The 23,594-nt window shown below is 41.5% G+C and overlaps 2 protein-coding genes across 4 annotated transcripts in view; both read right to left on the bottom strand.

Annotated features, from left to right (window-relative positions):
• tjp2a (tight junction protein 2a (zona occludens 2)) overlaps window positions 1–13,785 on the bottom strand; it is a 43,954-nt gene extending 30,169 nt beyond the window's left edge. Inside the window, exon 1 of the mRNA XM_028602533.1 lies at window positions 13,568–13,785. The gene's annotated coding sequence lies outside the window, so the exon portion shown is untranslated. The remainder of the gene's footprint in view (window positions 1–13,567) is intronic.
• Window positions 13,786–16,409: 2,624 nt separating this feature from the next.
• Window positions 16,410–23,594, bottom strand: part of pip5k1ba (phosphatidylinositol-4-phosphate 5-kinase, type I, beta a) — a 29,054-nt gene continuing 21,869 nt past the window's right edge. For 2 of the 3 annotated variants that reach the window (XM_028601550.1, XM_028601551.1), the window contains exons 13-15: window positions 20,892–20,988; window positions 18,263–18,293; window positions 16,410–17,063 (exon numbers count right to left, since the gene is read on the bottom strand). In XM_028601550.1, the coding sequence (XP_028457351.1) occupies window positions 18,264–18,293; window positions 20,892–20,988 (127 nt within the window). In that variant the 3' untranslated portion in view covers window positions 16,410–17,063; window position 18,263. The remainder of the gene's footprint in view (window positions 17,064–18,262; window positions 18,294–20,891; window positions 20,989–23,594) is intronic. The other variant, XM_028601552.1, reaches the window with a different exon arrangement.

Below are 23,594 nucleotides of genomic sequence, written 5' to 3'. Positions count from 1 at the left end.
AGACCCGGCTCACACTGATACTACTGACTATAATACTATAATCTGCAGTCTTACTTCCAGGGCAGCATCTCCGATCTGATTGCCAACATGTCTGAACATGTGGTGTTTTCAACAGAGCTGAAAGAACTTTTTTTCCCCAACTTCGTGGCAGCGAGTCAGACCTGAGCTTTCTGATGCCTTCTAATGGCCTGACTGGATACAGTCAGAGTGATACTGTGCTGAGAGTAAAGAAAGCAGAATGCCTCTGCATGACTAAGCCTGCAGCCCACAACATATTAAGCACAGGCATATAGGTCCAGCTTGGTATCAACTGGAACAATGTGAAGTATTCCATTACATGACTCACTTCACTCTGCATTAACTTGTCAGGGGGCTCTGGGGCAAAAATCCTGAAGGGCCCATATTGACTTTCCTCTGTATGTACTCATCTGTCATCTCCCTCGTCCCATACGTTTACTCAAGCAATTTAGTATTGCACTTTCCTAACAGTTGGGGGACTCACAGGAGACAGACCCAAGCAGCAAAGGGCAGAGTTATCGTGACTTTTAGTCCCTAATATAGGTCAAGTTCCAAAAACTCTGGATCCTTCATGCAAAAACTCAATAGCGTTTTTTGTTCAACCCGCACTGTTGGGTAAAGAGCCACATCGCCCACTTCTCCAATTTGTAACGCAAGCTTTCTGTTATGAATTTTAAGTCTCAATCTGACATAACCTCAGGACCAAAACTCCGGTATCGGCACTAGTATTGAACATTTTCAAAACACGACCCAACCCTATTTAGACTTCATAAAAACTACCACGTTTTCATTTTTCAACTGAGTTTTAAAAGACAATTACAATTTACGTATCAGACATGATCTCCGTCCATATTTACACAACGTAAACGGACATGACTATTTGCATACACTGAGCATGCATGTGCCAGTGTAAACAGGAAGCCGATTGTCTAACGTTACTCTGCGGTTGAAAATACAGAAATTTAGAGAAAGAACAATGACGTAAAGTAGCCTGGACTGACGACGAGGTGGAACGGTTACTGAAAGTAAAGCGGTAGGATGAAATTTAGAAAAGGGTATGTAAGCCTACCTAACAGATAATATGGATTGATGTGGGTGTCTGCATAGACTTCCAAAAGGTCTCCGTTTCTGCCCGTCCAGACTACAACGCAACCTCGGAGTTTTCAAACTACAACATGTTCAGCAGAATTTGGAAATGCCAAAGTAGTGCGAAAGCAAGGTGTAAAAGTAGCAAAAGATATGCATTTTTAATCAAAAACGTATTATATAGCCCTGGACCAAACCTCTGTTCAACTACACCAAGTTATAATAGTCTACAGTTTACCTGCCTTACAGGTGATGCTGTTCACCAAACATCACTTTTGACTCATTAGGCAATAAATCAATATGAATGTTTAACATCTTTCAGTGGAATCACATCATTATGACACGAAGATGTCGGAGCATGCTGTGACGCACAATTCTAGCATCTAAAATGATAGCTGTTTTTAGTATTATTTTGAAGTATTTTGAGAGGTTTGTTTGAAATGAATGGAACATGACTATGCATTGTGATGAACAGCACTACAAGTAAAATGCAAGGCAGTTTAGCATCTAATTAGACAGTACAAACAGTAGCATATACTGTAGATCTGAAGATGAATAAATGTAAAGAATGTAGAATGAACCAATAGGGTAGTGTAGTAAGAAAGGATATTTGATATACAAAATTAACAACCAAATATACGAAATGTGAAAACTGTTTATACAGTATAATAGCCAAAATCATTGCGATGAACTATACATCAATACAATATCACTGAGTGAGAAATTCTCATAAAAACCCAAAAGCAGAGACCAAACAACAAATCGATTATTCCAGAAAACAATCAACAGATTAATCAACAATGAAAAAAAGTTAGTTGCAGCCCTAGTTTAGAAGTAGATCTGTTCGAGATTATCAGCTGCAGCAGTTGTTGAGTGACAACATGCAGTTCACTACTACTATGCACAGGCTTTCTATGCATGTTGAAGGCACCACACAGGGATCTGACTCACCCCTGGGGTCTCCACAGTTTCCTGCCGGGTGGCAGAAGCTCCCGTTTGTTCAGGGGAACAATCCCTATGGCTGCCTGCATGATCGTGATGAACTTCTTAAACTTCATCTTCTAATTCTTTAAACGGCAACAGCCTCACACACACACACACAACACACTGCTCTGACTGCTGCTACACTTCCTCCATCGCTCGTCTTCTCCACGTTTGGGCTCCTCTTCTTCTGCAGCAGAAAGCCTACAAACTTGTCCTCTCCATGACAACGATGCCACAGCTTTAGCCCCCGGAGCGGCGAGGTAACTGCGGCGGAGCTACTACGAGTCCCGCTCCCAACCGCCGACCACGACAGATGTCCTTTTGGCTTCCCTGAGCGAGTGAGGATAAAAAGGAAAACAAACGGCCACGTTCCTGCCAGGCAGCGGGCCGGCCGACAAAGAGGATGACAGCACGTCACGCTTACATAATTCCGGAGCTTCTTTGGACATTACTCTAATGAAAACGCAGCCTCTGCCACCGCCACCGCTGCTGCTGCTGCTGCTGCTGCAGCTGGGATTCTTGTGGTACTAAGCCCTGACAGATCATGTACGCTCCCCGCCCCCTTCTCCCATAATCCCCCCATCCAGGCTTAGTCTTCTTGCCATTCACACCCGGGCAGACCCATCTACTTCAGCCTCACACACCCCTCCACCAGCGCCAACCCTTTATGGAGGTTTATTAGTGACACAACTACTACTAAACAGGATTAAGCTGTAATCAATCTGCACTTCAAGATTTGAGCGTACACGGGGACAGATTTGTGAGCACAAAAACACGTTTTTCAGAGCAATGTCCCGATGGGACGCTTCATTTAAAATCTGCACTCATTACTTTCTCCAGCTGCTTTGGCACATTCGGTTTGTGTTCCATGTACCCTTTCGTAATGCCATCACTTAAGACCAACAACTTGTTTGGCCGTCTCACAAAATTCAGACCTCCGTCCTGTCTGTGGCACTCTGATTTTGACTGAACACATAAAGCCTTGAAAGCGTCTCACAAATCTAAATAAAAAGACTCAGTAATTTTCCAAAACAGCTGGGCATGGTAGTTTTTAATGAACGTTACTCAAACAGGAGTAAATAGTGCATTTGTTGGGGACGTTTTTCAGCTGCGGATGAATACACATTTGGTGAATGAACATAAAAAGGTAGCCTGACAAGCCGGACCCACATCAAGATGTTGGGTCTGGGAACTCACCATTGGCAGGGCTCAATCTGAGGGGCGGGATAAACGGTTGTCTTTCAAATTCCCTCTACACGTAATAGGATAGCGCTACAACCAACAAGAGCAACGCTAGTTGATAGATTAAACTTTTGCCGTATCTGGTCAGCAAAACTCTGACTATATTGATATCGTAATATGAGACAAGATATCAAATTAGATTCTGGAAATCGTAATATCGTAATATCGTGATATGGCATAAGTGTTGTCTTTTCCTGGTTTTAAAGGTTGCAATACAGTAAAGTGATGTCATTTTCTGAACTTACCAGACTGTTGTAACTGTTCTATTATTTGCCTTTACCCTCTTAGTCATTATATCCACATTACTGATGATTATTTATCAAAAATCTCATTGTGTAAATATTTTGTGAAAGCACCAATAGTCCACACTACAATATCGTTGCGGTATCGATACTGAGGTATTTAGTCAAAAATATTGTGATATTTGATTTTCTCCATATCACCCAGCCCTACCGAACACATCTTCCTTTTTTTAAGAATGACTTCAGTGTCGTTCTTTTCTCAAAGAAAAGCTTAACTCCAAGTCTTCCGGAGTCGCAGCCAAAGCCGATTCGAAAGACCGTTATTCGCCAGCAGAAGCAGCCATCTTCTTTGTTTTCAAGTAGCAGGGAATTCACGCGGAACCGTCGCAACTCTGCTGTCCTTATGTTAAGCCCACCCACCAACTCTACACACGATGTGATTGGCCTGACCAGAGTTTGGTTTTTCCAGCTCGCAAGCCAACAGATGGCCAAATTACATTTGCTGCCGCTAGGGTGCGTCTAGATTTCTAGGCTATATAAAAAGGAACAACTGTGCAACAGTGGGGATCATTGATGTGCTTATATAGTTTTTGGACAACAATGGATCTCTATGGCACAGAGGAAGAAGATATATCAGGCTTTGGATACACACACTACTTGAATGTTGATTTTGGCCTTTTCATGCAATTTGTTGACAATAAAAAAGATATAATATAATAATATAATCCTTATCACAAATTCAATCATTTTAAAATTCAAGTCTAAAAAAAACCAAGCCTCAATATCCACAAACAGACTTCCTTGTAAATACGTTGGGGAGAATGATGTCTTAGATTGAACCAGCTGTGCATCGATTGGGACCAAGCTAATTAACCATTTATAAAGTTACAAAACTTCTTTTAAAAACGTGCTTATGTGTTTAACTCTGTTTATTGCAAACTAACACATAAGTGGTAGCAAACCGTAGCAGTTTTTGGGAAAGGCTGCTGCAAATTTAGTCATTTTGGGTCACAATAACCAGGACAAATCTCCTTAAGATCCTAGAGGAACTGCCTTAACGTTTCCAACTTGAATGACACAGCAGGGGTGTAGATGCAGGGTTCCAGTAAAAAAAAACATGAGGTGGTCGGTCAAAAAGTTGAACCTGGCATTTTCAATTTGAATGCCCAGCAACAGGAGACAGGAACATTTTGCAGACGGTCTTTAAGGCCGATAGAGCACACCGGAAATTAGCCTAATGTCATAAAGAGGACGGGCTCTAAGAGGATGACACCTGCAGGGTAGATCTGACCTCACTTGCACTCTGTCAAACCAGACGGATAACTATTTCACATAGGGCTGCAGCTAGTCTCGCATTGCCAGACCTTCCTCCACAGCGCTGCAAAGGAGGGTCTGGCTAGTCCGCACAGCATTCCGGGATGGGAGGAAAAACTGGTTCATTGGCATTTCTTTAAACCAATCACAATCGTCATGGGCGGTGCTAAACGCCCAACGGAGGAACGGTGCCACTGCAAAATAGCCTCTGGAAGGTACTTGTTTTGGTGGAACACGTGTACGTTCAAAGTAGGGCTGAAACGATTCCTCAAATAACTCGAATAACTCGAGGGGCTAAGAGAAGAGACAGACTGGAGAAAACTACAGAAAGTGTCCAAAGTTTGGAATCAGTTCAAACGTAATTAAAACGAAAACTCTGTACAGTATGTCTACTGCAAAATCGAACTAGCTTACCACAATAATAGCACGACGTCAGTGCTTCAGCATCTCAACAGAAAACATGGAGTCTAACTTAATCATCCATTCCACGAAGCGGACCCGACAAAAGTAAATAACCGAATCGTATGGACGATGAAACTACACCAAACAACAACTACCAAAATCAAAGACAAGAAAATAGGTAGCGGTGACCACAATTTTGGAAAAACAGCCAATTGTTGCGTAGCACTTTCTCTCTCTCTCTCTCTCCACGGAGAAACAGCTGATTAACCTAGAGGTCGACCGATTAATCGGCCGATTTTTTGGCATTTTTTACATAATCGGCATCGGCCAATATCAAGCCGATTAATAGGCAGGCGCCTTTGCGGGCAGCCTGGTGTTGTTGTTGTTGTGGAACACGTGTTCGACGCACGCTGCCCCTAGAGTCAATTACCAGCAGAGTGAGCAGACCTCACCCAGTGCCTAAGGAAGGAGCTGTTCCTCGGAGAAAACGGTAAGGATTAAATTCTTAAAGTCCTATATATTTAATGAAAAACGTATGACATGTTACTGCCAACTTCGGGGGAAAAAACATGAATAGGCGACATGACGTTCGGCTACTTTGGATATTAATAGCTGTCATGTCACAATAATTAAGCTAGAATTTTGCAATCACAGACAGTGGATCTGAGACTTTTATTATTTGTTCTGTTTGTGTGTCTATATTTGAGAGGGTTGTCAACTCAATGCAGAGAAAGAAGTTGTAGTTAAAAGAGACCACCGCACCATAGGCTAGTGAAGGACTGGCTTTGCTTTGCTAGCGTCGTTGCTAGGGTTGGTACAGAGTAGACCCGCTGCTAATATGGCCCCTGTGCCTTAACGACCCGTACCTACCGGACCGAATAGCAGCGCGGATTTCTGTGAGTCATTTCGGCGCCACTGATATGCCTGCGTTGCTCTCTGATGCTCGAAAACGAATGTTAGAATAACAGAAACATCGCAGCATGTGACGCTAGTTAACATTACACTCGTCAGCAGCTAATGTTACCCTACCGTTAGCTAGCAGATGTATTAAACACAATTAAAATGCCAACAGCTAAACGGTGTAAAGTGTGATTTATTTCAGTGTATATGATCCAACAGCAGCATGTTAAGCAGTGTGCAGCTGCGGTTGTCTACTTGTCTGAAGAACAACACAGACGGTGCGTCGCGGTGCATTCAAAGTTGTTGTAAAATACCCTTTTGCCATGGTGGTTGTTTTTGTCGTTCAACAGCAATTTACTAGTGAAATACATTATTGTTATAAGTTATAGTTATTACATTATTATTAAATCATTTAATTTGGACCATATGGCCTAAAGTTGTTTTCCCCCCCTAGGTTTTGTCCATTTGGCTTTGTATGTCAACAAACAAAACAAAAATACATACAGTTTTTGGGAAGATGATAGAAACGTTTTTAGCCTTGTATCACTTACAATTCATTGAATTATTAGCTGATTTATAAAACAAATTTTAGATTTTATATCTATACCTATCTATAAAATGACTTGAAGAAGATACTATACAAAAATACTAACTTAACCTTGTATTTTCCCCCTTTTTTAGTCATTAAGTCTGATGGCTGAAAAGAAAACCAGCCCCTTATGGCAGCGCTTCACCCAGCCAACACCAAAACAAAGAAATGCTGCTGGTTGCTACTGAGTGTCAGCACTACTATTGTTAAAATGGTTAATTTATTTTATTGTTCTCAGATGTTTGATAAATGCTGCTAAGTGCACTAAACTTTATCTTTTCATTGAAAAGTTTATTTGACAAAGTTAAGTTTATTTTCTTTCTTTCTTCTTACCAGTTTTGTTTATTTATTTACAACATATGTTTTTACATTATACATGTTTAATGTAAGTATACAAGTGCAGACTGGTGTTCAAGTGTTCAATAAATGTTTTTGAGAAATTTTGTGTATCTTAAGTACTTATTAGTGTTAAATTTTATCTTTCAAATAGAGGTTAAAAACAAGCAAATATCGGCCAAAAATAATTGGCAGCATATATCGGCCATCGGCCGACCCTGATTTCAAAAGATCGGCATCGGCCTGAGAAAACCCATATCGGTCGACCTCTAGATCAACGATCTACTAGCTTAAGTGTAACAGAGCTGTTTGCATTGTAATCAAATATATAAATGAAAATAGGTTTAGTATAACTAATATTTTACATATAGGCCTATATACAGATCAGTCTCAGGTTGAAACTGAAAGTTAAGTTGCACAACTCAATGTAATGTTTAATGTATGCCTTAGTTTGAGGTTGATATTATTTGAAAAAATGTTTTCTTTAAAAAAACTGTAATATGGCACTTGAATGGACTTAATGTTTAGTTTTTTGAGAACTGTAAGTTGAGTATTGTATGCAATAAAAATTTAGCTTTTTCTGAAAATTTAACTTTTTTTTTCATCCGATTACTCGATTAATCGATGGAATAATCAATAGAATACTCGATTACTAAAATAATTGATAGCTGCAGCCATAGTGCAAAGGTTGTTTTAGTCGTGCAACAGAAAACTCAGATTGGACAGATAGTCTAGCTAGCTGTCTGGATTTACCCGGCAGAGATCTGAGGAGCAGTTAACCATAGTCCTCAGAAATCCACCGGAGGTTAGAGTGCCAACAAGTGGTAACGGACATCTGGCCGAAAAGCGGGACATCCGGTGGAATTTCCGGCGGCACCGGAGCAATCCCGGGAGTGGAACGCCGTGGATATAGACTAGGCTGCAACTAATGCTCATTTTCAGTGTTGATTATTCTATTATTTTCTTAATTAATCAATTAGTTGTTTGGTCTAGAAAATGGCGAAAATGTCAAATCAATGTTTATCAAAGCCCAACGTGACGTCCTCAAATGTCATGTTTTGGTCCACAACTCAAATGATATTCAGTTTACGGTCACGGAGGAGTGAAGAAACTTTTTTTCCCCCCCTAAAAAGTTACTCAGACCGATTAATCGATTATCAAAATAGTTGGCGATGACAATTAATCGATTCATCGATCAAGCTTTGCAGCCCTGGTTTAACATACGTTTCGCACTCACCAATCCCTTGGCGTGCGTGCCCCACCACGGCGCAGATTAAACGTCTATATCTTGTCATCCCGGGTCACCAGCTTAGAGCAGGCTGCCATGTCCTGAGAGAGGTTTGAAATAAATAAATAAATGGATAGATCTCTGGGGCCTCTTGATGAGCTGCCAGCCAATGCAAACTCCGGACAGGATTTATATTCCAGCTGCTTGGATGTCTGGATTACGGCACGGGATGGTCGTGCCATGAGAGCGGCTGCAGATTTCACTGAGCAGCAGAAATCCCTCAGCACTCAAGGCAAGCATGGCTCAAAATTTCAGGAGCATAGTAGGGGGAGAAATAACAAGTGTCTATTTTTAACTGGGAACAACAGCACAAAAGGAAGAGGGAAAAGAAGGAGAGAGGGCTTTTTGAGTTCACCCTGTGCTGCGTGTCGTCTTTGTCAGAGCAGCCCAGATTAGGAGCCTCGTCTGGGCTGAAAGCACAGAGGAGACCGACCCATTAAGCTGTGGAGCATTCACATTCACAGGCGGTTTTTATCATAATCCAACACCTTACAGTAAGCTCAGAGAGAACATTCAGCCAGACCAAACTGCATGTAGACAGAGGAGGATGTGTATGTGAGGGGGGGGGATAAAAACAGCACACAGATGAACATGCACACAAACACAACACGCAAAAGGTACACAATGTGTGAAGGTATCAGCAATCCATTACCTTCACCATCGACCTGTAACGTTTCTGTTTTTGTTTTCCTCAACAATTCCTGTTCTGCATATAGAGCCGGGGCCATTATTAGTTAAAAAATTTTAAAATATGAGAATTTGTCAGTGTTTAAAAAGAATATACACAAAACAGCTTACATTTGGGTTGTATGCTCTGTAGTTTTCAGCAAGACCTTATTAAATAAATGTGGTATGGCCAGACATGTTCAATACACATTAAAGCAGTCATGTGTTTTTAGTGACAATGGATCGAATGACTACATTGACACATCGCTTGACTCAGTTCCTCTCAGCTCTACGGAACTTTACAGCATCTTTACACTCTAGAGCTAAATCAGAAATGGTGTAGCAACAAAAACAAGCAAAAAACACACTGAATAAACAATGATGTTAGATAGTTTTTAAAAAAAAAACAAAAAAAACTTGCCGCTTCCTAAACATATAAAGCACAACGTACACAACGTACTTTAGAAAAAAGGCTCTGTTCCAAGGCTGTACATGTGTGTGTGTGTGTGTGTGTGTGTGTGTGTGTGTGTGTGTGTGTGTGTGTTCAACATGCATAGAGAGCCTGTGCATAGTAGTAGTGAACTGCATGTTGTCACTCAACAGCTGCTGCAGCTGATTATCTGATACAAGTTTATGAAACAGTAAATGTGGGAATATAGGGCCTAATTTTAAGAATAATCTTAGAAATGTGGGAACATAGGGCTGTGGGAATATAGGGCCTAATTTTAAGAATAATCTTAGAAATGTGGGAACATAGGGCTGTGGGAACATAAGTACGCTATGCTGTGTAACCCCCCGGCCAATAACAGCACACGCGTCGTGCAGCCTGTTGTCATTCCCAACTTCCGCTTTGCCCTTCAGTGTCTCATATTGACGCACAAGTTGACACAGAGAAACAGACAGGATGAAGCTCTGCGTTCACTCACATTCGGACAATGTGGCAGTTTCCCGCGTAGGTGTATGTGTGTGTGTGTTGATTTTGCTTTACAACATAATTACTGCGAAACAATGACACAAGAGAGATTTATTGCTCGGATTACTGCATTGTACGGCACTCCCTCTTTTCATTCACTCTCGAGCTCGCTCGACCGCCGCCTCTCTAAAATGCCAAGCTTTTCGTTTAAATACTGTTTCTTTGTCTCTGTCCATTGTAACAAGAAAGTTTCATAAACTTTCTGGAACCATTTCATTTAAAATTGCACAAACTTAGGAGAGGCAGCTTTTTTTAGAAAAAGCTCTGATATACACACATTGTAAACTACCTGCTCGCCACCAAACAACTGCACTCCCATCCAAATTGACAGTGACTAACATCAATCCACAGCACACTCACAGCATCTTCTTTTCAATCTTTCACCGCATGCTTTAATGCACAAACACAAACATTTACAACCTCTACGGAAGTGCAATCAATTTGGTTTGCAAAGAAGGTTGCACGCTGGTGACTTGTAGTCATTTCCTAGCCAAGATTTGGAAAACATGATAAGCTTCTTGGCTTTTTTTTTTTAAGTTTCATAACTACAACGTGAGCCAATTTAATCTTTTGAAACTTCAAACGATCTCCATTTCCCCCCACGCATAGTGTACTTTATTTTAGTTTCAAAAGCAAAATTCAGGCCAATATTTTTTAAATAGGATCTAGAAATACTTAGAAATGGAAATTAGATTTGCAAGTGTTTTTGTTTTTTTTCCTTCTTTTCTCCAGCTTAAAACTTCATAAACACAAATGCGTATTTTTGCTCTTTCAATTCACTCTTGTGGCTAATTCCTTTGTGCATGCTTTCACGATTTAATGAGAATGCCTTCTGTTTTTTCTTCTTTTTCCATGAGGGGAGGGGGAGGGGGGTGGGGGTGGGCACATGTTGCTGGAGTTGTTTGGTCGTCTTAATGCTTTTACATAAGCGTAAGCAGTTTGTTTCTCTGGCCCTTGACACTTCCCCACATGTTGGAGTAGCACTGTAGCGCTGCATTACTAAAGGCCCAAGGCCATTATGCAATGTCCATATGCAATGCATGTGTGTGAGCCAGCTGGAGGGACACATGGCACTCTCAAATCTGTGATGAGAGTGTAGAGAGAGAGGAGGGGAGGGGAGGAGAGGCTGACAGGCAGAGGAAAGAGAATCAGTGTGTGCCTGGTCCCTACACAGGTATAATCTTGACCAGCAGTGAATGTGAAGTGACCTGCAGAGGCAAACTACAACAAAATCAAGGCTGTTCTCCTTGTTGCAGGTTTGTCTTTTCAGGAAGTGAAACATTGTAAATTGAGGAATGAGAAGGCAGCTGAGTTCAGATAGGCTACTGAAACAAAGTCTATCGCTCCCTGTAGAATGCCACAACAACCAGGACTCCCATCTGGGAATACGGGGAGGAAACGACCTGAAGCAGAGTTTACATTCTTGGGCTGGGTCAATAATTTCCCAAATCGATTTGATTACATTTTTCAATTCAAGATTATTAGGCTAGGGAAATTTCACTTACAATCCCAATTTTGCCTGGATTTAAAAAGAGATTCTCAGAAAACATATGCTGTAAATTGTACAAGGAAGGGAGTGGGATTTCATTCTCTGCTCAGGATGCCATTACTCCACTACATCTTTACATATCATATATCGAGTACAGCGACTTTAAGGCTGATTCTGAGTCAGTATCCAATGACAGTTATTCACTTTTCAATTATTATTCTATTCAATTATTATTTCAATTATTCACTTAACCGGGGTAAATACCCCGGGTTCCTGCTGTGCATGTAAACGCAATGAATGACGGTGCCCCTGCAAAATAGCGGCGAGAAGGAACTTGTTTTGGTGGAACATGCGTACTTCAAAAGTTGTTTTAAGGCCCGGACACATAATTGGCCGTCGGACAGTCTGGCGAGATCAGTGACTCGAGTCTGTTCGGTGTGTTCTGTGCCGTCGTCCGTCCGAGGGGCCGTCGGCCTTCAGTTTGGCCAATTTGACATCGGCGGGGCGGGCACTGCCAGCAGTCGGACTCAAATGATCCATCTGATTGGTAGAGTGCTAACCCGGAAACGGCGTGACTAGAGTCTCTCAAAATCTGACTAAAATCTTTTAAACTGACCTTTGTCGATCTGAAATGAAGACAGATTCAGCAACTGCACTGCCTATTTCTCTCTTAAAATGTTTTCAGAAACACGTTTCGGTGAACAATTTTAGTACAATATGAGATCGTATTCTGAACAAGCCGCCATGATGGTCTGTCTTTGAATTTCCCGGAGAAACAAGACCCACGTGACGCGTTCGTCCAATCCGCTGCCGGTTTTCATTTTTGGGCGACAATACAGATTAGCGCCGCCTGCTGTTATGGATACGCATTACGTCTAGTCACTTTGGTGTGTTCCGAGGCACTTTTTTTGGCCAACTTGGGGAGACTGATCAGTCCGACTGCCTTTTCTGCCGACGGTTGGCCGTCTGGTTGGTGTGTAAGCAGCTTTAGTCGTGCAACAGAAAACTCAGATTGGACAGATATATCAATATTATATCAATATCGTGATATGAGACTAGATATCGTTTTAGATTTCGGATAACGTAATATTGTGATATGACATAAGTGTTGTCTTTTCCTGGTTTTAAAAGGCTGCATTACAGTAAAGTGATGTCATTTTCTGAACTTACCAGGCTGTTGTAACTGTTCTATTATTTGCCTTTACCCACTTAGTCATTATATCCACATTACTGATGATCATTTATCAAAAATCTCATTGTGTAAATATTTTGTGAAAGCACCAATAGTCCACACTACAATATCGTTGCGGTATCGATATTGAGGTATTTGGTCAAACAAATAGTGATATTTGATTTTCTCCATATCGCCCGGCTCTACTAGTACTACTGTACATTAAAATTCAATAGAACCACAAACTGCCTCCAACATGACAAAACAGTTTCAACAAAAACTGAACACAACCTTCATGAAGACTGCCAATGGATACATGTAGGCTAGTTGAGTAGTTTAACGTTAGCTGCAATGTTACCCCATGAAATATAGTGGAGGAAAACTAAAAGCTCACAAAATGGAAGTGTAATATTTGAGTGATAGTTATTTTTGGATGCTCTAAATTAAGTTACACCTCTTGAAACTAAGTTTAGCTGCCCAAAAAAAATCGGTAACAACACACACCACACACTGAATAAATGTAGCTTTCAAACAACAGTACAATGCTATCCTAGCCCTGCCTAGCATCTCGTGTATTTACCTTGTCTGGGGCTAATACAATGCAAGACTGAACAGAGGACACACACATAACTGCAACGCTGAGGGCCGAATACACTGTAGGTCATTTCGCGTTCGGCTACAAGCCTGAAAATAACACACTGCTGCCTTTAAGATCAATATAAAAATGTTCTTTATCACTTTAACTGCCAATTTAAACCAATATTACTTTAGGATGCATCAGTTCAATGCCCTAATATGGTAACGAGCGAGACGAAACACGGTGAAAACATGTCGACATTCAGGACGAACATTACACGATCAACTTACCAGGTGAAACTCCGTCTGTTTTCTGTTTTTATGTGACCAGAGCAGATTAATCCGAAAAGTTGAGGTGGAAGTGAAGTATGCAGAGGAACATGAGGGTTTCAACGGGACGAAATGTTAGTGGCTATTTTGGTTTCGTCTAGTCTAAATGTGACTTCCTGGTTCTCGCAGGTATGTGGGCGTGCTTTACAACTGCAGGTGTGTTGTGTGCAGAGCTGCAAGCCGAGTGTAGTTTCAACATGTGACACCCTTTGGGTGCGGAACAAGGTGATGACCTTATTATTTATTTTTTTTATTTTTTTACAGTGTATGGTGAGTCACCCATCCTGTTACTTGAACGTGACTCAGTTTACTGTCGAATAAAAAGCATAAAAAGTCAGCACATGATTTATTGAAATTGTTAATATTTGTTCTTCTAAATTAAATACAAAAAACTTACGTTACAAATAAAAAAAAAATATTTATCAATAAATCAAGTTGCAAGTTGTTTCATTTATTGATCATTAAATTGGCAAAACATGTTTTATAATGTATTAATCCACCAATTAGTTCAAATTAAAATCGGGTTTACAAAAAATGATAGAAAACAACAAGGGATGAACGTGATATGGTGGTGAATGTGATAAACATGTCAAATGTAAGCCAACAAAAAAAAGTAAGCCATGGTGCTATAGTCAAAACAGAAGAATTAACGATGGGACATCCCATTACCAAATGTGCATTTGGTTGCATATGGTTTTAAGTCTAAATTAATAAAAAAAAAAAAATGTTTTTACTGTAGCATGTTTCTTTAAAGCATACATATTTTATTCATATTCACATTGCTTGCATTACTAAAAGAAAAGTACACTTTGCTCTTGTAGGGACATCAAGCTCAACTTGGCCCTGCAAGATCTTTCTTTCTTTCTTATCACCTCAGTTTCTCAACTTGATTTTCTAAAATTCCTACAAATCACTTTGAAAACCAATACAAATACTCAATGACAGCAACAATTATGAACCAACGTGTTGGTGCCCTGTGTGCACACATTTGTTCTATAGCTACTAATGTAGTATACATGGAACATGGTACAAATGTGGGCTGGGATTTTTCTGCTTGTCTGACTGGTTTAACCGCTTCAGGTTTAGACCCTCTATCACACCTGATGTCAGAAAACAGAAAAGCCCAGTAGAAGCTGCTAACACTGCAATTTGTTGTTTTCAGAATGAAACTCGACTCTGTCTGAGGCTCTGATCCTCACAATAAGAATGTCAGTAAAAGTCATGGTGCATCTGAAGAAATACAATGGCCGAGAGGAGAAACAAATACAGATGTTAAATCCCCTAACAAATTCTTCAGTAATATAATATATTTTAGTTATATTTCCATACAGTGATAGGATACATTTTAAAGTTTCACAAAATGTGAATTTGCAACTAAAGTGCCAGTTAACCAGCTACTTCACAATCACACTTTAAAACAGGGAAAAAATTAATGTACTTTGTTAATTTCCACCTCTGGCAGATGTTTTCATCTAAGTCAGATTAATCTAAATCCTCTTGCAGTAACTTGCAGTGTTGGCTTCACACTGTGCTCTGCAAAGCCATCAGTGGGCACAGACAGACACAGGACATTTACTGCACGTTAGACATGACATTGAATTGAACCACTCAGATAGTCACATTTTATATAAAATAGGATGCACATAACTACATTTATATTTTGATATTATCTAGATCGTGTGTCAAACTCAAGATCCAGCCCGCTTATCAATTTAGGTTCACAATAAATTAGTGGCCCGGGAAAGACGGGAAACGGAGACGCTATGTTGAATGTAAACAAAAAGCTGCTTGCTGTCGCTATCGTCATCTTGTTAAACCCACCAATAGCGCGCCAGGTGGATAAGCCAGTTTGTGATTGGTCCCTGCACATTTGTAACGGAAGCAAGATCAGTCTAAAGGGAAACTGCAATTAAGCAAAATTCAAAGCAGAATTTGGCAGAGCTGCCGACTTTGAGACTTCTTAAATTCCCACAGAACCAGAGTTTGCATATTCAGGATGTAAAGCAGGTTGTTGTGAGTCGGCTTTTAAAAATGTAATAATTGTTTTGCTTTATTGGCTAACCTCTATGATGGCTAAGAAACTTTTTTGCTGAGTTTTTTAGGGCTTTATGTTGACCAAACTAAGTATATGAGACATGCAACAATTCAGTCAAAGATATTTTACTTTTTTGAAATAAAACCATGTTATAAAAATAATGTTTGGCCCTTGATGTGATTCTCATTCTCTATTGTGGCCCTTAGTGAAACTGAGTTGGACACCCCTGATCTATAATTAGGTACAGGGCACGCATGCAGAAGTGTCAAATTAAAGGCAAACCTTACCATCACCATCTACTGTTTCCTCTTTCTACAGCCTAAGACTGTATCATTGCTGCGCCCTCCTGTGTTTAAATACAATATGACAACTGATTTGGACGTTTGTTTACACAGTGATTTATTTTCCAAAATGTTGGATTTATAATTCTCAAAACAATTAATATTTAAGAACATAAAATATTAATTTATTTCACAGATTCAAGTTCAAAGTATTGCTATAATACAGTTGTAGGCCTGTACATCCCATAAAAGCACAGAGCTTTGAAACCTTTGAAGGCATGTGGACAAATGGAAGACAGTTGACATTATGTACATTATTTACCTCCAGCACTCAAAACACTTTATAACAGGCATTAGTTTGAATAAATGCCAGTGATGATGATAATAACAGGGAAAATATGTCATTGTAACATGAAAAAAAAATTTAACGAAAAACTGAGCAAATACTTTTTTTTGTCATGGTGGTAGCAGATACATGTCTGGAAAAAAAAATGCACAGAGAATATATAATACATTTATAATTGTGTAGAATTGATATTTTTTTATGCAAATTGGGAATCTAAAATCAATTGTACATAATCTTTATAAGAGTATAAACACTGCATCACTCATGAATTTATGAATGTCTCCACAGATAAATCTTTCATTCAGATTTCTGACACCAGAATGATCTCAACACGGCTCTATATAATTATATGATTTCAAAAATAACCGCATGGTTTTGCCTGTTGCTAATTAAGTTACAATACAATCTATTTCTTCAGGGATCCAGCCGCTGAGAATATTTGAACTTTTGCACAGAAATTCCGACAGCCAAGAGAAGAGGTCAAACTGAAATTTGTTTTGTTAGCACTGTTGTTAACTTAGCAGCAAAGTGCAAACAACAGGAGAAGAAACATCTTCATAGTGTTTTATAGTAACAGAGTGCTTCAGTGATCACATGAACACAGACTGTATCCCCATCTGTTAATCATGGGATTTCTACAAAAGAACCAGTGGCTTGGCTTTTGTTTTATACTTTGACTCAAAAAAGGAAAGTCACCGAGTGATGCTCACAATGAAGAAACGGACATGTGTGGTCCTGATGTCTCCCCACTGTGGGACCCGGAGGTCAAAGGTCAGAAGTCCGGGCGGCTCCTCACTAGAAAAGAAAAAAAAAGATATTTTTTTTCCATTTGTCATTTAGGTAAACAAAAGGACAACAGTTGGTGTTAAGAGTCAAACTAATTAAGAATTGAACATTTACAAACTAGACACAGATGGATGACTGAACGGGCCTACTGGGCAGAGGGACTCTGGTTGAAGTGACTCATATTATTATTATTTCTCCTTGTAAAGTCAATACATACATACAAAGACAATACATCCAATCCTAGTTGAGTACAGGTGCAGAACAAAAATAGCATGCAAAGGAAAAAGAGAGGTAGCTCTGTGTGCCGACAAATTATCAGAGCTCAGGTTTGGTTTTAAAATGATTTGCAACAAAATGCTTAAAGGGATGGTTCAGAGTAATTTCACCGTAGGGTCCTTTGCACCATTAGCACCGCCCAAGACGATGGTGATTGATTTCTTTCTCCTATCCCAGAATGTATGAATGGTGTAGCCAGACCTTCCTCGACAGCGCTGCGGAGGAAGGTCAGGCTAGTCCACATAGCATTCTGGGGGGGAAAACGTGCTCTGGTTTATTGGCATTTCTTTAAACCAATCACAATCGTCATGGGCGGCGCTAAGCACCAGACAGAGCAACGGTGCCTCTGCAAAATAACCTCGGGAAGGAACTTGTTTTGGTGGAACATGTGCACATTCAAAAGTAGTTTTAGTCGTGCTACAGAAAACTCCGATTGGACAGATAGTCTAGCTAGCGGTCTGGATTTACCCTGCAGAGATCTGAGGAGCAGTTAATCATAGTCCGCAGAAATCCACCGCAGTTTAAAACACTGAAAATGAAAATGAGGGACATCCGGTGGAATTTCCGGCTGTCCTCAACAATCCCGGAAATGAAACGTTGTCGATATAGACTAGGTAATGCGAGACTAATTTTGGGATAAATGTTTTTTTTTGTATCACATGAATTCCTAAATTGTCATGGTTTGAACTGGGTAGCCTGTTTTTTCTTCACATGAATGTTGCCTTTTTGAACTTTTGGAAGTTTGCTATATTCTACCTCACTATTTCCTTTGCCAATTTGTTTTACATTACTGCTGATCAATTTCCAAAACACACTGCAGTGTTTCATTTTTTTTTTCAAAGAGTCAATTTTATTAATGTTTTGTTCTCAGAACATCATACATATTTTAATGCTCAAGCAAGTTTCATGTATCGACACGTTGATTTTCATACCTTACTGAAACGACTGAAAACCAGTGGCAGCCTGAAAGGAAGCAAACAGATATTCCAATATTTAAAACACTAAGGCAGCTTTGGAAAATGGTCAGCAGTAATGTAAGGTGTATGCAATTGGTAACTGATTGGGTAAAACATAGCCTGGAAATCCAGACCCAAATTCGAAAGATTATGGGTCTGGCATTGAGTAATGAAAATGGCCCAACTTGAGGGGCGGCACCAAGCACGCATTTGAAAATCTCACTGCACGCGATTGGATAACACTACAACCAATTACAACAATACACGGGGTGATGTATCCAGAGCCCCATACGCTTAGGTACCAGCGGAGCTAACTGGTAGATTAAACTGTCGTCATCTGTTTAGCTTGCCTCTGGCTCGCCTATATCAGATACACCGATGTGATTGATGCAACCTGGCTACAAGGGCATAGTTAATGAACATCATTACTCAATACCAGAGTGACTCGCTGAGCAAATTCAAATTGTGCTCTCGAGAATTCTGGATTTCCAGGGTAGGTGAAACATGCAATTTTACAACACTGTATGAACTGTTATGAACCTTTAAATAAATACTAAAAATATAACCATGGAGTAAAGAACAACTCTCTCCTTATGATCTAGACTGGACTTTATTCTATTTAGGAGGTAAGCAGTTAAAAACATCTGGGAAAGTACAGATCAATCTCTCTGAGCAACCAGTTAAAAATAAGAGTGAAGAGAAACGGCTGTCAGATATGATCAAGGCCTAGATTTTTGTCTTTCACACTCGCTGTAGTTTTTGAATCTTCTGGCAGAGGCTTTGAGATCAGATTAACTCCGACGTCTGCAGGCTTCCCACAGAGCCTGAATAGAACTGCTTAATGTGAGCAGCTTCATATAAGCCTGAATAAGGATTTTGTGGTTATGTAAGATAAGGGCTGTAGAAAAAGGAGATTCATTGGCGTTTCTCAGGCTGACACAGATGAAAGGACTGAGGAGGCTAAAGAAGAAAGTTCCAGGAAGATGTGATAAATTGCATGCTGTGGTAGCGCTAAGGGATAGGCAGACAGATGTAAGCATGTAATGAATTTAATCCTTCATCCTTGGATGAAGGATTCCCTTAGTCTACGTGTTTCTATTTTGGTTATTCATTGTGTTCTGCTGAGGCAAATCTGAGTCATCATAAGGCAGGCTTTTTCCTGCATAGTTGAAGTTTTGGTGCCACCCAAAGAGGTTTTTAGTCAGCACCAAAGCAAAATCACCAGTGCCAAAACGATAAGAATTGAGAGAAAACATAGCAATAATTATATAATAAATATATAATTTTTTTTAAGCCGTTTTGTTAATTGGGATTTTATTTAAATTGTCAGAAATAACGAATGCAAATGCATAGATTCCTGTCAAATAAGTTAACAGACCCATTGCCTTTATTGTAGGGGGACCAATCATGTTTGCTCTGTTGCGAAGTCTCTTTTTGGTACTAGAATAATAAAAATCAATTGCTTTTTCAATCCACTAGAATGTGCAGTTGGGTTTTTTCCAAATAAGAATGTATCTTTTTAGATAAAACCGATGGTGACAAAGTTTTCTTTGGGGACAAAATTTGAAATTAATAAGAGAGAGAAAGGTAATAAATTGCTATATATCACAGAACATCGCAATATATTTAAATCGCAATAATATCGTATTGTGACATAAGTATCATGATAATATCGTATAGTGGCATAAGTATCGCGATAATATCGTATCGTGCCATAAGTATCGCGACAATACTGTATGGTGACATAAGCACAGTGATCATATTGTATCGTGACATAAATATAGTGATACTGTATTGCGCCATAAGTATCGTATTGTGACCAAGTATCGTGATAATATTGTATTGTGACATAAGTATCGTGATATCATATTGTGACATAAGTATCGTGATAATATTGTATCGTGACATATGTATAGTGATAATATTGTATCGTGATAATATCGTATTGTGCCATAAGTATCGTGCCATAAGTATCGTATTGTGGGGCCTCTGGTGATTCCCGCCCTATTGTAATATTCCAAAAACTTTTATTAGCTTAGTAAAAAAGTCTTACTATAATAACCTTACCATTTGTGAATTGTAGAGTAAGTAACAGGTGAGAGCTGTCTTTCTTGCCCACAGTTACATGACAAGATTGACACCACTTAATAAATATATTTTCCAAAATGTTGAAGTATTACTTTAAAACCAGGGTGGAAAGGTTTTAACATGCAGTTCCTCGGCCCTTAAAAAACTCCTAATTTCTCTCTTGAAATGCAAACATTTGCTCACAACACTATGCTTCAATTAAAGATATCACAGCTTAAAGAGAGGTATGGTTATATGGTATGGTTGGGCAAACTGTTTATTATACATATACTGTATATATGAGTTTCAGCCACTCGGCTGTGGTGTTTGTTAGTAATTAAAAGGATAAGGTTGGTAATATTTTATATATTTCTTGGGGCTGAGAGCCACAGAGAGGGTCAGAAAGTCAGACAATACTAAGAGACGGACTACCACACTGTTAATTTTGGTCTTTTCATGGGATTTGTTGACAATAAGATAAATATAGATTACATGTTTTTCATGCAGAATGTATAGGCTTCTATAAAACATTTCATACCAAGTAGACGTCCAGTTCAGACTCTGATTGGCTCCTGCTGAGAGACAGCAGAGGATCGTCCAGAGCGATCGTTGAACTGGAGGCTCGCCGCTCCTCACTGCAACATAAAAATACAAGTCAATGTAGCGTAAAGATGTAAATGAGCACACTAAGTTTGTGGTTTCTACTTATAGCTCCACTTTTGATGACATTTTGTTCTTCAGGAAAATGCAAGCATACAGTAGGTCATTATTAATCTGGTGAGTCTCCGTGAACCATCACCTTATCGTGGTGGAGAGGTTTGTGTGTCTCTGTGAACCTGAGGGCTGTGTTGTCTGGAGCTTTGTGCTCCTGGTAGGGTCTCCCAAGGCAAAGTGGTCTCAGGTGAGGGGCCAGACAAAGAATGGTTCAAAAACCCGAATGCAAAAGCTAAGCAGAGATGGAGTGACCCTGCCCGGAGGAAGCCCGGGGCCCCCGTCTGGAGCCAGGCCCAGACGGCGGGCTCGTCGGCGAGCGCCTGGTGGCCGGGTTTGCCACGGAGCCCGGCCGGGCACAGCCCGAACAAGCTACGTGGCAACTCCCTCTCCATCCCATGGGCCCACCACCTGTGGGAGGAACCGTTGGGGTCGGGTGCGATGCCACATGGGTGGCAGTGAAGGTCAGGGGCCTCGACGGACCAGACCCGGGCGGCAGACGCTGGCTCTGGGGACGTGGAACGTCCCCTCTCTGTGGGGAAGGAGCCGGAACTGGTGCGGGAGGTGGAGCGCTACCGGTTAGATCTGGTGGGGCTTACCTCTACGCACAGTCTTGGTTCTGGAACCATACTCCTGGATAGGGGTGGACTCTTTTCTTCTCGGAGTTGCCCAGGGTGTGAGGCGCCGGGCGGGTGTGGGGATACTCACAAGCCCCGGCTGAGCGCCGCTGTTGGGAGTTTACCCCGGTGGACGAGAGGGTCGCCTCCCCACGCCTGCGGGTTGTGGGGGAAAACTCTGACTGTTGTTTGTGCATATGCACCAAACAGGAGTTCGGAGTATTCGGCCTTCTTGAGACCTTGACTGGAGTCCTGCATGGGGCTCCAGTGGGGACTCCATTGTTCTGCTGGGGACTTCAACGCACACGTGGGCAATGATGGAGACACCTGGAGAGGCGTGATTGGGAGGAACGGCCTCCCTGATCTAAACCAGAGTGGGTGTTTGTTGTTGGACTTCTGTGCTAGTCATGGATTGTCTATAACGAACACCATGTTCGAACATAGGGATGCTCATAAGTGTACCTGGTACCAGAGCACCCTAGGCCAAGGTCAATGATCGATTTCATAATCGTTTCATCTGATCTGAGGCCGTATGTTTTGGACACTCGGGTGAAGAGAGGGGCAGAGCTGTCAACCGATCACCATCTGGTGATGAGTTGGGTCAGAGGGTGGGGGAAGACTCTGGACAGACCTGGTAAGCCCAAACGTGTAGTGCGGGTAAATTGGGAACGTCTGGAGGAGGCCCCTGTCCAACAGACTTTCAACTCACACCTCCGGCGGAGCTTTTCGTGCATCCCTGTGGAGGCTGGGGGCATTGAACCCGAGTGGACAATGTTCAAAGTTTCCATTGCTGAAGCTGCGGCAAGGAGCTGTGGTCTTAGGGTCTTAGGTGCCTCAAGGGGCGGTAACCCACGAACACCGTGGTGGACACCGGTGGTCAGGAAGCCGTCCGACTGAAGAAGGAGTCTTTCCGGGATATGTTATCCCGGAGGACTCGGAGGCAGTTGCAGGGTACCGAAGGGCCCGAAGGGCTGCAGCCTCTGCCGTGAAAGAGGCAAAGCAGCGGGTGTGGGAGAAGTTTGGAGAAGACATGGAGAAGGACTTTCGGTCGGCACCAAAGTGCTTCTGGAAAACTGTTCGCCACCTCAGGAGGGGGGGGGAACCATCCAAGCTGTGTACAGTAAGGATGGGACACTGTTGACCTCAACTGAGGAGGTAATAGGGCGGTGGAAGGAGCACTTTGAGGAACTCCTGAATCCGACTAATACGCCCTCTATGTTAGAGGCAGAGCTGGAGGATAATGGGGGATTGTCGTCAATTTCCCAGGCGGAAGTCACTGATGTAGTCAAACAACTACACAGTGGCAAAGCCCCGGGATTGATGAGATCCGTCCAGAAATGCTCAAGGCTCTGGGTGTGGAGGGGCTGTCCTGGTTGACACGCCTTTTCAACATTGCGTGGAAGTCTGGGACGGTGCCAAAGGAGTGGCAGACTGGGGTGGTGGTTCCCCTTTTTAAAAGGGGACCAGAGGGTGTGTGCCAATTATAGGGGTATCACACTTCTCAGCCTCCCTGGTAAAGTCTACTCCAAGGTGCTGGAAAGGAGGGTTCGGCCGATAGTCGAACCTCGGGTTGAGGAGGAACAATGCGGATTCCGTCCTGGTCGGTGGAACAACGGACCAGCTCTTCACTCTCGCAAGGATCCTGGAGGGAGCCTGGGAGTATGCCCAACCGGTCTACATGTGTTTTGTGGATTTGGAGAAGGCGTATGACCGGGTCCCCCGGAGATACTGTGGGAGGTGCTGCGGGAGTATGGGGTGAGGGGTCTTCTCAGGGCCATCCAATCTCTGTACAACCAAAGCGAGAGCTGTGTCCGGGTTCTCGGTAGTAAGTCGGACTCGTTTCAGGTGAGGGTTGGCCTCCGCCAGGGCTGCGCTTTGTCACCAATCCTGTTTGTAGTATTTATGGACAGGAT

The sequence above is a fragment of the Perca flavescens genome, chromosome 16, assembly GCF_004354835.1.
Source record: "Perca flavescens isolate YP-PL-M2 chromosome 16, PFLA_1.0, whole genome shotgun sequence".
NCBI lineage: Eukaryota > Metazoa > Chordata > Actinopteri > Perciformes > Percidae > Perca > Perca flavescens.
This window is presented reverse-complemented; position numbering and strand designations above follow the sequence as displayed.